This window comes from Orcinus orca, chromosome 12 (assembly GCF_937001465.1).
Source record: "Orcinus orca chromosome 12, mOrcOrc1.1, whole genome shotgun sequence".
Classification (NCBI taxonomy): Eukaryota; Metazoa; Chordata; class Mammalia; order Artiodactyla; family Delphinidae; genus Orcinus; species Orcinus orca.
This window is the reverse complement of record NC_064570.1, coordinates 51,951,205-51,968,051: the sequence shown is the minus strand read 5'-3', so window position 1 is coordinate 51,968,051 and position 16,847 is coordinate 51,951,205. Positions and strand designations below refer to the sequence as shown.

General features: G+C 42.6%; 2 protein-coding genes and 1 long non-coding RNA gene across 8 annotated transcripts in view; 1 reads left to right on the top strand and 2 right to left on the bottom strand.

Annotated features, from left to right (window-relative positions):
• Nucleotides 1-2,940, bottom strand: part of ATG5 (autophagy related 5) — a 119,614-nt gene extending 116,674 nt beyond the window's left edge. The window contains exon 1 of one of the 6 annotated variants that reach the window (XM_033418748.2): nucleotides 2,659-2,940. The gene's annotated coding sequence lies outside the window, so the exon portion shown is untranslated. Of the gene's footprint in view, nucleotides 1-2,401; nucleotides 2,551-2,653 lie in introns of those variants that run through there. The other 5 variants (XM_049695318.1, XM_012539521.3, XM_004264768.3 and 2 more) reach the window with 5 other exon arrangements.
• Nucleotides 2,941-3,000: 60 nt separating this feature from the next.
• Nucleotides 3,001-8,603, top strand: LOC125960649 (uncharacterized). The gene is made up of 2 exons (XR_007470526.1): nucleotides 3,001-3,385; nucleotides 8,003-8,603. It is a non-coding gene; the product is annotated as an uncharacterized LOC125960649 (long non-coding RNA).
• Nucleotides 8,604-12,523: 3,920 nt separating this feature from the next.
• LOC101278133 (RNA-binding protein with multiple splicing 2-like) lies at nucleotides 12,524-13,157 on the bottom strand. Its single transcript, XM_004264858.2, has 2 exons — nucleotides 12,636-13,157; nucleotides 12,524-12,586 (listed from the first exon to the last, which is right to left on the bottom strand). The coding sequence occupies exons 1-2, from the start codon at nucleotides 13,155-13,157 to the stop codon at nucleotides 12,524-12,526; spliced, it is 585 nt and encodes a 194-aa protein (XP_004264906.2).
• Nucleotides 13,158-16,847: the final 3,690 nt, after the last annotated feature.

Sequence of the window (16,847 nt, the reverse complement as noted above, 5' to 3'; positions counted from 1 at the left end):
AATGTTTTGGAAGAATAGAAATCCCAACCCATGATGCAGTCTACTAGAAGTAAGCTTCCTGAGGGCAGGGACTACCTCTTGACTGCTGTATTCTCAGCATCTAATTCATGGCCTGGAAAAGAGGCAGGTGCCCAACCAACAACACTCAGCAAACAGCACAGTGAGTATGATAAAAATATTGGGCTGGTCAAAAAGTTCGTTTGGGTTTTTCCATAACCTGTTACAGAAACCTTTTTGGCCAACCCAATATAATGCACAATTAACAGTCCCTTTTACACTACAAACCAAGAAAGGCTAACCTATTACCTGAAGCTGTTTTGCTGACAAAATCCCCAACTACTCATAAATTACTTAAAATATCAAATACCTACTAGTAGTAGTAAATTTGTAAACATCTAAAAATATATATGTTGGCTGGTCTCCCTTTAAATTCATGAACACTGACCTCAGAAGTGGGCTCTGAGTATTGCCCAGTATTCTCATACTTCCCTAGTCCATTTATTCTTCCACTGTCCTAAATCAACTCCCCCTCCTCAAATTTTCACATCTCCTTCCTCACTCTCTCTCAGCTAATGACCTGGCTTTCTATTTCCTTCTATCTGGTTACTGAGGATCACTGGTTCTGAACAGGGGTTTTAAGGAACAGCCCCACCTCCACCCTGGGGGATAGTTCATAACTCCCTCCAATCTCCAAATGCTGAAGTGCCCCACGGTCCTTGAACCCTGCCTTTGGAGATCTCTCAGAGCTTTAAATATCACTTACACATTAACAATTCCCACATTTACATCTTCAGCCTAGACTTCTGAACTCCAGTTTCATATATACTACTGTATACTGAAATTTCATTTGAAAATTCATTTTTGAAACTGAAAATGATTGCAGATCTTCCTCCCTCCTCTCCCTATTACTCTGTGATCTTCCCCAAATCACTGAGTGGTAACTCCATTCTTTAGCTTCTCAGGCCATAAATCTGGGAGTCATCCATGACCCCTCTTCACACTTGATGGCTCTAGCTTAGATATAAATCTAGAATCTGGTCATTTCTCACCACCTCCACTCTTACCACACTGATCCAAGTCACCTTGACCTTTAACCCAGATAAATGCAATGGCCTACCAACAGAGGTCTCAACGTTTCTGCCCTTGCTACAGAGAGACAACAAAGTAATCAGAAAAATCCTTTAAAACAGAAGTCAGATCAGTTCACTCCTTGACTCAAAACCCCACCATCTCATTCAAAGTAAAAACTAAAGTCTTACAAGGTGTTAGCAGGCCCTATATGACCCGACCCCACTCTGACCTGCTTATCTACTTCTCTCCGCAACTTGCTCCCCCAGTTCCAGCCAAACTCGCTGATGTGCTCCCGCCTCAGGGACTTTGTGGTTGCTCTGATGGCCCTCTCCACTACATCCACGGGCACCCTTCTTTATCACTATTAGGTCTCTGCTCAAATGTCATCTTTTCTAAGGCCACCACTATAATTTCCCATGCATGCTACCAGCACTCCCCATTCCCCTTCATTACTTATTTTTTCTCCATAGCACTTTTCACTACCTGACACATATTTTAATTAATTTTTAAATTAATGTCTCCCCCCTCAACCCTCAAAGTGAACTTCATGATGGCAGGGGTTTTTATTGTCTTCCTCACTGTTTACTGTTTTGTTTACTTTTTGTTCAGTGCCTGGCACATAAGTAGCACTTAGTATCTGTTAAATTAATAAAGTGAACCTACACTTGAAGCTTGTACCTTATTCTAAAAACTCTTAACCATATAGTACCATTCTGTTCACTTTCCCCAATTTTAATCAGCATACATTTGAGGATCAAAGCACCTACTTAAATCCAATATAAAATTCTAAAAGTTCCCTCCACTGCTACCCTCAGCCCAACATCTTTACTTTCAAATTCAAAATTCAACCAACAACTCCCTTTATGGAAAACACAAAATAAGTCCGTTCAGATCCAAGTACACACAGTCCCAAAGACTGAAATTTATCAAGTAAACTCCGGAAGGCCTTGGAAATTCAGTGCTGTTTGATAGCCTCTGGGTTCTGATTCTTGCTGAAAACATGCTGTGCCTCCCCATCCCTCAGAAAAATCTAGAACCAGTCCACTTTCCCTAGGTTCCCCAAGTTCAGGTGTGACTTGAAAATAATCCGAACTATAAAGTATGTGAAAGTGCTCTGCCAAGGGAAAATGGCTTTGTTGGCACTAAATATTATTATTAAAATGAGACAATGAATGCGTCTGAGAAGATAAATTGGGGAGAAACCCCACCGATTTCGGATAGAATCGAACTTGCTGTAAAAATAACTATGATCTAAATAACTAACTATTCCACGAAAAATGGAGGTCCCGAACTAAACTCTAGAGCCTGCGACGAGACCCAAGCTTCCCACCTTAGTAAGGAACAGACGTATTCCCCGAAAGACCGCGCAGGCTACACCCTCCAGCCGGCACTAGGGCTCCGAGGTCGGCGCTCGGCCAACGCCACCTCCCCCGGAGGAACCACCTTCACCCGCCACCACCGCCCGGGGGAGCGCTCCTCTCGCCGCACACGCCCCCCTCCTTCTTACCACACCTACCTAGCACTTCCCCAACCCTCTTCCTCCGGGCACTTCCTCACACTGGGGTGACAGACACACACATACCCTACCAGAAGCTCAGGCTTCTCCTCCGCCTTCCTGCACCGGTGAGGACGCTCGGGTCCCGGGCTCTGGCTGGGCGGTGGCGGAGAGCGCCAGACACACAGTCCCGCAGAGGTGCACCAGACTGGAGTCCCGCTGGCCCGCGCAGCCGCAGAAGGCACCAGCGTGGAGGTCGGAGTCGAACCCTGCTGCACTTCCGCCCTCCCGTATCCAGCGAAGACAGCCTGCAGCGCCGCGGAGCTCTGGAAGCCCACCGCAAGTGCAGTCACCCTCGGCGCCCGGAGATGACGTCACGGGGCCCCACGTGGCCCGCACTCCGCCCTCCCAGTTCGGCCCAACCCCGTGAGGAGGCTGGAGCCGCGCTTGAGCATGCGCGGACAGAGCAGAGAGCGTGAATGTTCGGTGAAACCCCTGGCAAGTTCCCCGCTTCTACCCTCTTCCGAGAGTCCTGTGCTTTTGGCATAGTCATTGTTGTTTAGTGAGGTTAATATAACAGTTCCGTGAGAGCAGAGAGTTTTACAAATAATGAGTCACTGCGTCACTAGAGCTTCATCGCAGCATCCCTGTCCTGGCTTCACACAGTAAAATTAATAAAACGTTGGTTTTCAAAGTGTTTTCATATCTATTTTCTCATTTGATCTTCTCCACTTTGTCAGAGCCACAGAACGGATTAAGAGCCGCATTTAACAAAAGACTAAAATACTTGAATACTGAAGCCCAGCCATCTCTCCAATTGTTAAGTACCTATGTCTTCCTGTTGGTGAAAATGACAAGCAATTAGTCAATTTACTCCTAAAAAGTGTTTGCATTAGGTCTATCCAGAAGTCTTAGCAGGCATTTAGCGTTTTTTCTCTTCATTACACATGGCTTTCAACATAATGCTATGCATGCCAAGTGAATACTACTGTGCTGAGACTCGATAGGTTCCTGATAAGTGGGAAGACTAGGAAAATCCTAGTATTAGCCACAGGATTCTTTTTAAAGGAAGAATCTTCTAGGAATTCCCTGGCTGTCCGGTGGTTAGGACTCCACGCTTTCACTGCCTGAGGGCGTGGGTTCAATCCCTGGTCGGGGAACTAAGATCCCACAGGCCCGTGCAGCGCAGCCAAAAAAAAAACAAAAAAACAAAACGTATTGGAGGTTGTCTAGCCCAATGATTTTCCAGTGGGGAATCACAACTCATTGGGGAGTCATCAAATCAAGTTAGTGGGCCATGACTAGCAATTTTTAAGTTAAAAAAGATAGAAAATATTGGCATGCTTCACACATACTAAAGGTAAATATTGTTTCCTGAAGTTTTTACTTTAGTATGTACATGGTTTACACTGTGTAGGAATGTGAAATACATTTCTTGATATGGGTAACAGTCAAAAAAAATTGAAAGCCACAGTCCAGTCCACTCCACTTACTTAATGCAGAAATCCTCTCTATAGCGTCCCCAACAGACAGCCATTAGCCTCTGTAAAAAAGCTCTTGGGATAAAGTTGCCCCCACTTCCCAAAGGTAGGCAAAACTAAATGGAATTTACTCTGAAATGTATCGAAAAAATTAGGTGGATGGACGAATGGCTAGAGGGATGGATAGATGGATAAATATGTGATAATGCAAGTACAGTAAAATGTTAATGGTAGAATCTAGGTGGTGAGAATATGGGTGTTCACTGTAAAACTCTTTCAACTTTGCTGTTATGCTTGAAGTTTTTCCTAATAAAATGTTTGGGGAGGGGGCAGAGAAACGATTTATGGAGAACCCTAATGGGGAGAAAGTGATTATATTGAGCTAAAATCCAGCTTCTTGTAACCTTTAAAAATTGACCCTGTTTATTTCCTTCCTCCCCTTGTCCCTCCTCTACCCCACCCCCAACCTACAATAGAAATAGCTAACCCTTGTTCTAATAGACAGCACTTCAGCTATGAAAAGATATGCCTCATAACCCACTCAGGATAAACACTGTCAGTTCTTTCAGCCATTCTTCACATGACATATCTCTCCTCTGGATATGGTCCAGTTGTTGTACTCTTTCCCATCTCATGGTTATGCTCCTTGAGCAAAAATTTGGAAATAAGAGGAATTCTATATTTGTTCTCCGTCATTTCCATTTGTTAACATTATGTCGTCTCTCTCAATCAGTTACCAAGAGTGACAGATATCCACTCTGCCCTTTAAAATGTTTCTTAAACTCTAAAAAAAAGGGGGAAAATGGTAACAGGTTTCAAAAATTTGGATTTCTGACTTATCCTGGAATCTGACAACCCTGGGACCACATTCCCACATGGCAACCAAGTGCTGGAGTGGAGCTGCAGCCTGCCCCCTTTTAGGCTGGGAATGCCCTCTCCAGTTTCTCACTGTCCCCACACTATCACTTATTTAGACTTTAGATTACCTATCTGGATGCTAAAGGCTTTGGAGCGTAACACTCCTCTATAGCTCTTCTTCTAGTTTCTAAGGCACTGCCTACCTCAGTTCTTTGCACGTAAATATTCATTTTGAACAAAAGACCAAAACAACTAGGCCAGAATGCATTATTCAAATGTGAATAACACACATTTGACTGTGATTGTGATCATATTTATAGTTCTAAGTTTTTACCTTTAGGCAATTCTAAGGACACACACTTGAAAGTTGGGAAAATATCATTATACAGTGTTCTCTCCTGTGAGGTGAGAGAGTATTTGGAGGATTCAAATACTATTTTGAGGCTTTCAAAGCTGAACAGTCATAGACATCCCATTTGTATCTATTTAATTGACATTCTAAAATGAATCCAGGAGCTGGATAGATAGACTCTTTTAGCTTCAGTGACAGCCTTTCATTCACTGTGACAAGTCTTCATTCAGTCATTTAAACATTTCTTGTGTTCACATAATTAGGTACTTGGTAAAGTGAAAATAAGTAACTCTTAAGTAACAACAAAGGAACCTCCCAAATTTCATTACATGAATATATATTTTAAAATCACAATTTGGAGCAGTTTTCTTATGACTACCATGTCAACTATATAATACCATATGTAATTCCAGCACTGCTACAGATAAAATGTGGGTTTTTGTTGAAAATATTGTGTTATAAGACTATGATTCCAGTTACTCAGTACTCTCTATCTACTTGCCTACATAGATTGTATAGGAGTGAATCAAAACAATATGCCGAATATTCTTTGGAAAAAATATATACATTCATAACTTGTATACATTTGTGTTTTAATTTTTGATGCCCCAAATTACTATTATTCTTAAAAAAATCTTTGAATTAGATTATTTGGCTGTTCCCATAGGAATATTTTCTATAAATAGCTCCTATTAAAAACTGGGAAAAATTAGTCAAGCAGCTTTTCAATCTGTTTTCTCAATGTGTGCAGAAGAAAAATAGTCTGGGAAATATAAAACTGAAGGGAAAGTCTTAAAAAAAACAAAACCCAACTGAACAACCTGATTCTTGAAACAGCAAAATAAATCCTTGCAATAATATCTTGCTGTCACCAGGTGTCACAATCAACCTGACACAAAGCTCAGAGCTCCCCAACCAGCAAGTCCAGTCAGTAGCACCCTCAGTGATATAATAGACTGTTTCCCAATAGGAAAGTTCAAGTTATCTCAAGAGATTTTGTGAAATCCTAAAAAAGTTTTCACAACAAAATTATTTTAATTTGAAAAAAAACAAACACTTTCTAAACCTTGTCAGTACTGACAAAATTTCCTTCAAATCCATTCCCTTTCCTTCACCTGTGTTTGTTTTTCGATCATAAACTAGTGCAGTATAGCATAGCTGAGGATGTGCTTTTAAATCCCATATGCGACATCTATTACCTGTGTGGCCCCAGAAAAAAAATTATTTAACCAGTACTGGCTACGTAATTCCACAGGGCCAGTGCAAAATGAAAATGAGGGCTCTTTGTTGAGGAAAGGAATTTGAAGATGGCGACAGCAGAGCATTAAATCAAGTGCTGTGCAGACGACAGGTCACATGCCCAAGAACCTGACTCTTATGTAACTTCTCCCAGCCTCCATTTCTCCATTTTCCTCATGGTTAAATGAGGATAATGATAGCACCTGCTTCATAGACTCGTTGTGAAGGTGAGGGAGGATGATGCACATGAAACATTTACCACAGTGCTTGGTAAATGGTGAGCTCTCAATAAACAGGAGCTGTTGTTTTTATGTCCTTCATCAGGCTCTGTGCCTCCCTTCCCCTGCACCAACCCATTTTACAATCTTCTGCCAGAGTAATCTTCTTTAGCACAGTTCTAATTATGTCGCTGCCCTGTTTTTTACAAAAGCCAAACCCTCACTGCCTACAGAATAAAACCCAAATTTCTTGGACTAACCTAATCCAGTTTTCCAGCTTCATCACCCATCACTTGTCTGGCTCCCTGGTCTCTCTCTGACCTCTGCCTCACATCCTGCGTCTTTGCTGATGCTGTTCCTTCTGCTGGAAATGCCTTCTCCCCGGGACTGTAGGGGAAATACAAGAATAAGAGTCACAGTTCTGCCTTAGAGCTGTTTACAATATAGACTGGGAAACAATATCACACAGAGATTCAGCAAGAACGCAAGACAAGGTGAAAAGAATGGTCAAGGAAAAAAATGTCTTAGAAGTTCAGAAGTAGAAGCCATGACTGAAATGGCACTTTTTAAAGCATTTCATTTCATAGTTTATTAATGGTTACTATGTTATGCACAGACTCTATGTTATATGTATCAAAACACAGAGCTTTGGATTCTTTTTCAAAAATATAATTCATATCCCTCAGTTATTAAATGCTAAACTTAAAAGCAGGGGTAATATATACTTTTAATTAATTATTTTTAGAGCAGTTTTAGGTTTACAGCAAAATTGAGCAGAAAGTCCGGAGTTCCCATATGCCATCGCCACACACACACAACTCCTTCCATTATCACATCCTGCAACAGTACGTTTGTTACAATTGATGAACCTACACTGACACATCTTTATCACCTGAAGTCCATATTTACATTATGGTTCACTCTTGATTTAGTCAGAGAGGCTAAATGTGAGTTTAGTCAAATGTATAATGACAGGTATTCACCATTATAGTATCATACAGAGTTGTTTCATTGCCTTCAAAACCCTCTGTGCTCTGTCTATTCATCCCTCCCTCCTCTGAACACTTGGCAACCACTGATCCTCTTATGTCTCCATAGTTTTGAGTTTCTGAGAATGTTGTATAGTTGAAATGATAAAGTATGAGGCCTTTTTAGATTGGTTTCTTTCAGTTAGTCATATGCAATTAAATTTTCTTCATGTCTTTTCAGGGTACAATGTTTTTTAAATAAAATTTTAAATGAAAGTCACATTTAATTACACAGAGTACTAATTTTTTACTTTAAAAAGTAGGTTTAGGACTTCCCTGGTGCCGCAGTGGTTAAGAAACCACCTGCCAATGCAGGGGACATGGGTTTGATCCCTGGTCCAGGAAGATCCCACATGCCGCAGAGCAACTAAGCCCGTGTGCCACAGTTACTACTGAGCCTGTGCTCTAGAGCCTGCGAGCCACAACTGCGCCTAGAGCCCATGCTCCACAACAAGAGAAGCCACCGCAATGAGAAGCCCACGCACTGCACTGAAGAGTAGCCCTGGTTCGCTGCAACTAGAGAAAAGCCCGCGGGCAGCAACGAAGACCCAACGCCGCCATAAATAAATAAATAAATAAATAAATAAATAATTTTAAAAAGAAGACCCAAAACATACACATAATTTAAAAAGTAAAAAAAAAAAAATGTATGTTTACCAACAACTCTTGTGTTGGGGACCTTTCTGTGGGATAATTTGCCCACATACATTAAGTATCAGAATTGTCATCTCAGACGTGGTATGTTCCTAAAGTCTCTCTCAATTTTAGGGACAAGCGGGGTGGTTTAAAATACTGATTTTTTAAAAAATTCAGGTATTCAGTTTGCCTAAAAATAAAGTCTGTTGTGGAATAACTGCTGAATTTTTTAAAAGCCCATTGTGTAATCATTACTTTTTCATTCGCCTCCCAGATCTGATGGCACAGTCAGTCCATACCTTTCTCCTTTATCTTTCTCCTTTAGTGGTATCGCTACCACACACATGCCATGGTTTACTTTTCATGTTTTCCTAAACACTACTACTGAAACGCTCTATAGCCATCACTGAGTTCCTAGGATCCATTTATTACCTTGGGCTTTATAGGACTGTCATGATTTAAGAGAATGAGAGAGAAGGGAAAGGTATAGGTATTTCAGGAAAGGAAAAAAGAATGATCAAAAGCAGGGATGAAACAGTCACGTTCATGCCTGGATGCTGTGAGTATATTTTATTCTGCAAATGTAAGATACTCTAGGTCAGGAGGTTAGACAATTCATCATACACACTACTTATCTAGTTAGTTAACATTTACAGAGCATACTATGTGCTGGGCATGATTCTATAACACTTTTCTAATATTCTAACCTCATACAATTTGGGAGGTCCTCTTTGGAAAGCACACACACAAAGAAACACAAAATTAGGTGGCCTTAGAAAGGACCCATGTAAGTGAAGAGACCTGAAAATTAAGCTTCACAGTAAACTCACCTCCATTTCCCATGACTGAGAGACTGAAGTAAAGAAGTAAGCTTCAGGCAGCCCAATTCTTCACCTCTCACAGGTATCCAAGACTGCTTCTTGTCCCATGATCTCCATTTCTCCCTAGAAGAGCTCGATTATATTGCCATTAGAGCAAAGGGCAAAATTAAACAAGAAGCTTTCATGTTCTGCTTGCCACACATTTCTAGCCACCATTTATGCACTGATTTTATTCACTGCCTTATTCTTATTAGGCAGATTTTCTAACATTCTTTTCATCTTTTCATCAAACTATAACATGAAATTTCTGTATTCCAGAAAGACGGATATGAATAAAGTATCCTTTTTTGCCCCCTCTCCACACTTTCCCAGCAATTTATAAAATGATTAGTGTTCTCACAGAACAGTGTGTTCATTCACTTAATAGGCTTTTATGTGCCAGGCTGTACCAGGTACTCAGGATACTAAGATGCATCAGAAATTAATTTCTTCCCTCAGGGAACTCACATTCCAGTTTGGCAGAGAACAGATAAGTAAACAAATGATTGCAATAGTCCCTAACTGGCTGTAATAGGACTATGTACAACTGTTATGGGAACCTAGCTTTGAGAATCAGTAGAAACGTATAAAATAAATCTTAGAGGATAAATAGATACAACATGTGGACAAGGAAAGAAAGGGCTTTTCAGCCAGGGACTCTTAACCAAGGGGTCCACGGTTCAAATTACGGAGCTTGAAGAATTTGGATGAGAAAATGAGTACGTCTTTATTTTCACTAACCTCCAGTTTGAAATTTAGCATTTTTTTCCATTATAAATATAGGGCACAAACTGGAGTAGTATTAGCAATACTTGTAACTTGTCACCAGTAGAAACATAGATATATTCAACATAGATATATTCATATTGCAGTTGACTCAGATTCTTGAAACATTATTTTACACATATTGCTACTTTGAAATTACAGTAGGAATTTGACTCACTGCGAGACCTTATTATTTATTGCATACTACATAACACAAATTTGTTTTCCTAACATTCTGATAATTGTATAGGAATATACAATTATCTCTTTGTAGTAATACGTATGTCTATGTAATAATATGTATGTTTATGCATTTAAATATATTATTCTGAGAAGGCCTCCACAGGCTTCACCAGACTAAGAGATTCATTGTGAAAAAATAATAAAAGTAAGGTTAAGAATCGCTGTTCCAGGCAAAGGGAACAGAAGACACAGCAAGTTTGGGACTTCCCTGGTGGTGCAGTGGTTAAGAATCTGCCTGCCAATGCAGGGGACACGGGTTTGATCCCTGGTCCAGGAAGATCCCACATGCCGCAGAGCACCTAAGCCCATGCACCGCAACTACTGAGCCTGCACTCTAGAGCCCGCGGGCCACAACTACTGAAGCCTGCGCGCCTAGAGCCTGGGCTCCGCAACAAGAGAAGCCACCGCAATGAGAAGCCCACGTGCCACAACAAAGAATAGCCCCCGCTCATCGCAACTAGAGAAAGCCCGCACGCAGCAACAAAGACCCAACGCAGCCAAAAAAAAAAAGACACAGCAAGTTTAAAGATGAGGACTTGCTCAAGAATTCAGTCACCAGTGCTGCCTTTTCTTTCTCTTGACTCTGAATTCTTCCCACTCCTCTTTCTGCCACTCCCCTAGTTTGGGACACCTGTCCATTTGGCCCTCTTCTAATCTATGTTCCACACTTCCCACTGTTGGGAATCCATATTCCCAAAGCTGATATTGTGTCACTGCTATCCTGGTTGAAGGGGATCAGGAGAGCCCAGCCTGCTTGGCCTTGGTATTGCCTCTGCAGGCAGAGGCAAGATCAAGGAGCCCTTGGGATCCCTCGGACAGATCTGGAAACCCCTGGCCTAAAAGAGCAAGTGTGGCTTTCAACACCCTCCATGGGGCATTATTACCTCTCCATCCTTATCTTCTGTCATATTCCCTGAGCTCTGTCCTCCAGCCTCACAGAAACACTTTTCACTTTTCATAAAGATCCTGCCCTCTGTCACCTCCGGGGGTATACACGCTATTTTTTCTGCTCGGGACTCTCCTTCTCACCACTCCTTTTTCCTGGTTAACACCTACTTATCTGTTAGGTGTTAGTTTAGAGGTCTCTTCCTCTGGGAAGTCCTTCTACTCCCCACAAGCATGGCCCAAATATCTCTCCTATGTGTTGCCTTAACAGCTTGTATTTACCTTTTTTTTTTTCTACTTTATGTGGCATAAATATTTTGTTACACAAGGTACAAAAATACTTTCACGTTTTGGTTGGTTTCAAAGTTTGAAAAGAATGATGGGGCACAGTAGGGGTGGGGTGCGATGTGGAGAGGTACGCAAAACGGGCAGAGAAAGGATTTTTTTTTTTTTTTTTGGTTGCTTTGGGTCTTCGTTGCTGCACATGGGCTTTCTCTGGTTGCAGCAAGTGGGGGCTACTTTTCGTTGCAGTGCGCGGGCTTCCTATTGCAGTGGCTTCTCTTGTTGCCGAGGCAGGGCTTTAGGCGGGGACTTCAGTAGTTGCAACACGCAGGCTTCAGTAGTTGTGGCACATGGGCTTAGTTGCTCTGCGGCATGTAGGATCTTCCTGGACCAGGGATCAAACCCATGTCCCCTGCATTGGCAGGGGGATTCTTAACCACTGGACCACCAGGGAAGTCCCGAGAAAGGATTTTATTAACGGCTGTTGGCCCATCTGAGGAGGAGGAAGCAGAGGACCCCGATTTGAAGTGACCAGGAAAATGCTCTGTCTTGGCTGGGTGGTCCTTCCTGTTGGGCGGAACTAGCTGCAGGGCTTGGTGCTCACTGAAGCAGGGTGGGTGCAGGGAGGGGTGTGGACAGAGGGGCTGGGAATGATGAACCATTCATGGTCAGGACCTGTTGTTATGGTGACACAATGTGAGAACAAATGGCACACTCACATATACACAGGTTTAAGTGTCTTAATCCATGCCAGAAAACATGCAAAATTAAACGCGTCGTTTCTTTGAGATGGAGCTATGGAAGCACGTTTGGACTGGAGGTCAGGCCTCGCTCAGTCCCAGGGAGGCCTCTGAGCTGGGTCTGGGTGTCCCAGAGAGAAGGCCCCTGAATCCTGCCGTAAGCACCTTGAAGAGGGGTTTTGGGGCAGGACAGGGCTGAGGAAGAGGAGAGAAAGGAAACGGGAAACAGTGCACTGAGTCAGGCTTAAAATTCTCAGGCTTTGGAGGGAAGCAGCAGCTCTGCACAGGCTGCCTGGGGGCAGTGGAAGCTCAGGATGGCTTCCTCCTCAGTGGGGCGGGGGCCTCGAGCTGTGGTGACAAGACTGAAGAACTAACAGAACTGACAAGACTTCCAACCTTGCTGGGTGGTATCAGAGGAAGGGTACCAGCGCACCTCTGGACATCAGTTTCTTCATCCTGAAAATGGGAGAGCGCCACCTGACCTGCATCCTCTGAGCATGTAGGGCAGCGACGGCAGCGGTAGCGGCAGCGGGGTAGGTGAGCGCAGCAGGTGAGGTGCCTGGGGTCAGCTCTGTGGTGTACAGAGGGAAGGGGGCCCAGGACCCTGGGTATGCAGGGATCAGAGGGGCCCCCATCAGCTCTGAGTGTGCTCCTAGGGAGGGGTGAGCGTTGGTGGGATTTGGCGTAGCCGTCAGCTTGTTCTTGGACGTCTTGGTGTTGGCTTTGGCACACTCTAGCCTCAGAGTCTGCAGGGTCTCAGGATCAAAGCGAGTACCGTTCAACGCCTGCTGGGCGGCTTCTGCTCCTGTCCGGTCGTCAAAGGTCGTAAAAGCAGCAGGCTGCCTCGATGTGAGCTTGATCGGGGACGCTTCATACCCCTTGCACGGCCTGAAGAGCAGGTAGAGTTCTTTGGGTTGAATGTCCACAGGGAGGCCACTGGCGAACAGGGTTCGGAGCGCCTCCTCCGTGCGAGCCGTGCGGGCGCTGGGCGCGCAGTCCGGCATCAGGTTGCTCGCGGTGCTGGGGGTGGGGTGTGGTGGCGGTGACAGGGGCAGCCAGCGGGTCCGGCTGGAGTCGCATCAGGCTTCGCGGGCGCGGGAGACGGGGAGGGGGTGCGGCGGACGTGGCGCTGGGAACCCCGGCCGAGCCGTGGTGGCCGCCGCCTCCGCCTTTTCCCTGCGACCGGCGAGTCTTGCCTTCCTTTTATCACGGAATGGTAATAGACCTTTTACTGGTTTCGCTCTTCTCTCTGGTCGGCACTGAGCCTTTACCCACTGTTTAATTCCCCACATAGGGCCTGACAGTAGTGGGCGTTGGGCGGCTACTTACTGGTTAGACGGATAAATGAATGAAGCCAGAATTGTCACCTAGGGCTATAGCAGAAAAAGGCTTGGACACCGAGGTAAGTGGTTTGAACTATATCCCCTAGGCCAGGATTTTCCAAACTGTACCTTATGACCTATTAGTGGATTGTGAGATCAACTTAGTGGTTTGCAATAATTTTTTAATGTGAAATAGAATTTTATAGAACAGAAGAATAGAATAGAATAGATCCGAGTGCATCACAAGAAGCAAGGGTAAGTTTGTTTCCTAAAACTTTTACTTCAGTTATACATATCATGCATATATATATGCACATCCTGAACTAGTATGTGTGCCTTGAGTTGTGATTATTTCTTCCAATAGATTAAGTCAAGAAGATTCTAAAGCTCCTGCTGTAACCACAGGGGAGCCGTTGTGAAGGGTTTCAATTAAGGATGTGATATGATCAGATCTGTGGTTTGGGAAACTTCCTCAGACCATGGCATGAAGGGTATTTTGACCAGCGATGGTGGCAATGGGAGCATCTGAAAAGCTACTAGAGTCAACTGAGAAATGACAAGAAAGATAATGGCGTGGGATGGAAAGGAAGGGGTGGGAAGGAGAAATAGTGACTGACTGGAAGACGGTGCTTTTGAGGGGGTTGAGGTTTAAGATCTAGTACTATGGGCTTGATCTGGAATGCCGTAATTCAGGTAATGGAAACATCACAGCCAATGTCAATTCAGTAGGAGGAAAATCAATTATACTAACTTTTGAATTGAATTGACTGATCCATTTGGTCAGAATAATTAGCCCACATTGATATGAATTGCTCTGGATGCTAAATATAGTAGTGACTAATGGGCTAGATTGTCCCAAGTATAAATTACCCATAACTAGTGTTTGAATCTAGTTGCTTAAACATTTAAGCTACTTTTATTATGCTATCACTACAGTGTATGAAACTATCTATGTTTTTGAGTGGGGAAATCAACCTACATAGCCCATTGCTTATGAATTATCTATAGTTTACTCACCTACCTCAAATTCTTTTCTGGAACAAGACAAATATGAGGGAAAAATCCAGTAATATGTAATTCATATAATTTAATAAGCATTGCATATGAGAATAAATATTATTTTTGTTTCTCTATATAATAATTAAGTCTTCTCTCGCAAAGTCCTCATTCATCTGGAAGAATTATATAATGTTCTCAATTTACTACGGATGGGTAATGCTTAACCTGGGTGGTATGTGGATCACCATATCTTAGTTGTAGGACGGGACCGCCTCCAAGCAATCTGAATGTAAATCAGGTATGCGTGTTGTCCTGAATAGTTATTTAGGAGCAGAGGAGTAATGGTGGACGAAGGTGCAGCCAAGGAATGAGACAAAATAAAATGTATTAGTTTTTATGCATTAGATGAGTAAGCGAATGATAAAATAATGATTAAAGGCTCACATTAGAGCAACAACTCTTAAATTTTGACCCTTACCATTTAATATTTAGTCTTACGTGTTAAACTGGATGTTAAATTCCTAAAGGAGGTTGTGGGCCCCGCATAGCACTTAGCAGTGCCCTGAGCCATGCTTACTGACTGAATGATATATTTATTAAAAATTACAATGTTGCCCATCAACAGACAATTGGCTTGAGGAGATGTGATATATAATGGAATATTACTCAGCCATGAAAAGAATGAAATATTGCCATTTGCAGCAACATGGATAGACTTAGAGAATATTATGCTTACTGAAATAAGTCAGAGAAAGATAAATACTCTATGATATCACTTATATGTGGAATCTAAAAAATAACACAAATGAATCTATAAACAGAACAGAAACAGATTCACAGACATAGAAAACAAATTTATGGTTACCAAAGTGGGGGAGGAGGGACAAATTAGGAGTATGGAATTAACAGATAAAAACTACTATACATAAAACAGATAAGCAACAAGGATTTACTGTATAACATAGGGATTTATGCCCAATATCTTGAAATAACCTATAATGGAATATAATCTGCAAAAAAAAAAAAATCTGAATCACTATACTGTACACCTGAAACTGATATGATATTGTAAATCAACTATACTTCAATAAAAATAAATAAAATATTTTCAAACTCTTAAAAAAAATTCCAGTGTTAATTTCCAATTACCACTAAATTCTTTTTTTTTTTTTACGGTACGCGGGCCTCTCACTGTTGTGGCCTCTCCCGTTGCGGAGCACAGGCTCCGGACGCGCAGGCCCAGCGGCCATGGCTTACAGGCCCAGCCGCTCCGCGGCACGTGGGATCTTCCCGGACCGGGGCACGAACCCGTGTCCCCTGCATCGGCAGGCGGACTCTCAACCACTGCGCCACCAGGGAAGCCCCACCACTAAATTCTTTTTATAGCTAAAATGAATTACTTGAATTAAAGCCATCTGCTTAAAGGTACAACTATAAATTTAGGTGACTTTTAAAAAAAACATAATGAAATATAAATTATGTTGTTCCTCAAAGTTGAAACTCCAGAAGGCTACACACTTGTTGAACAATAATGTAATTACTCAAAATGAAACAGGAGGGAAGGAGGCAGGGCACAGCCTTTGAAAGAATGACATAGCCTGAGGACATGACATAAACTGATTAGAACCAAATAGGTCCAAAATGGTGGACAAGTCGACTTCCACTAGACCTTGAGCCTCAGTATACGCCCACATCAGCAAGCTGAATGACACACCCACAGGCGCCATGACAGTTCCATTAGGATCAAAAAGTGGGCAGTGGCCCAATTCCTAGAAATCCCCTCCCCTTCCTAAAATAGCTGGAGTACTCCTCCCACTCTTTAGCCTATGAAATTTATATATCTTTATATCTTATTTATATATCTTTATATCTCTCCACTCCTATAAAAACTGAAAAGGCCATACCCTGGGGCCTTTCTCACCTTCTGAGATGGCCCACACTCTGTCTGTGGAGTGTGTTTCTCTCTAAATAAATTCACTTCTTACCTAACACTTTGTCTCTCACTGAATTCTTTCTGCAATGAAACATCAAGAACCTGACCTTCGTTAAGTCCTGAAACCAGGTGTGTGATCTCAGTTGGAAGACTGTGGGTTTTGGCTCGGGTTCGAGTCCCAGCTGTGTGGGTTCAAGTCCCAATCTGAGGTGCATGGTTTCAAAAGCATCATCAAACTCTTTTGCAATTGCCTTTAAAGCCAATTTAAGAAACATACAAGAAAAACAATTCAGTTTATAAATACGGCTAATTTCTGTTACCCCTCCCACAGGAAAAAAATACATATTTGGATTGTTCATTTTATTCATCATATTTGGCTTTAGATAACTCTTGGTTGTGTGTGTGTGGTTTTTTTTGTGTGTGTGGTACGTGGGCCTCTC

Bases quoted from the DNA above. Each gene is read 5' to 3' on its own strand.
- LOC101278133 (XM_004264858.2), bottom strand. From the start codon at position 13,157: ATGCCGGACTGCGCGCCCAGCGCCCGCACGGCTCGCACGGAGGAGGCG. The intron at 12,587-12,635 runs GTCAGGTGGCGC...TGATGTCCAGAG, and splicing joins TACATGCTCAGAGGATGCAG to GTGCGCTGGTACCCTTCCTC.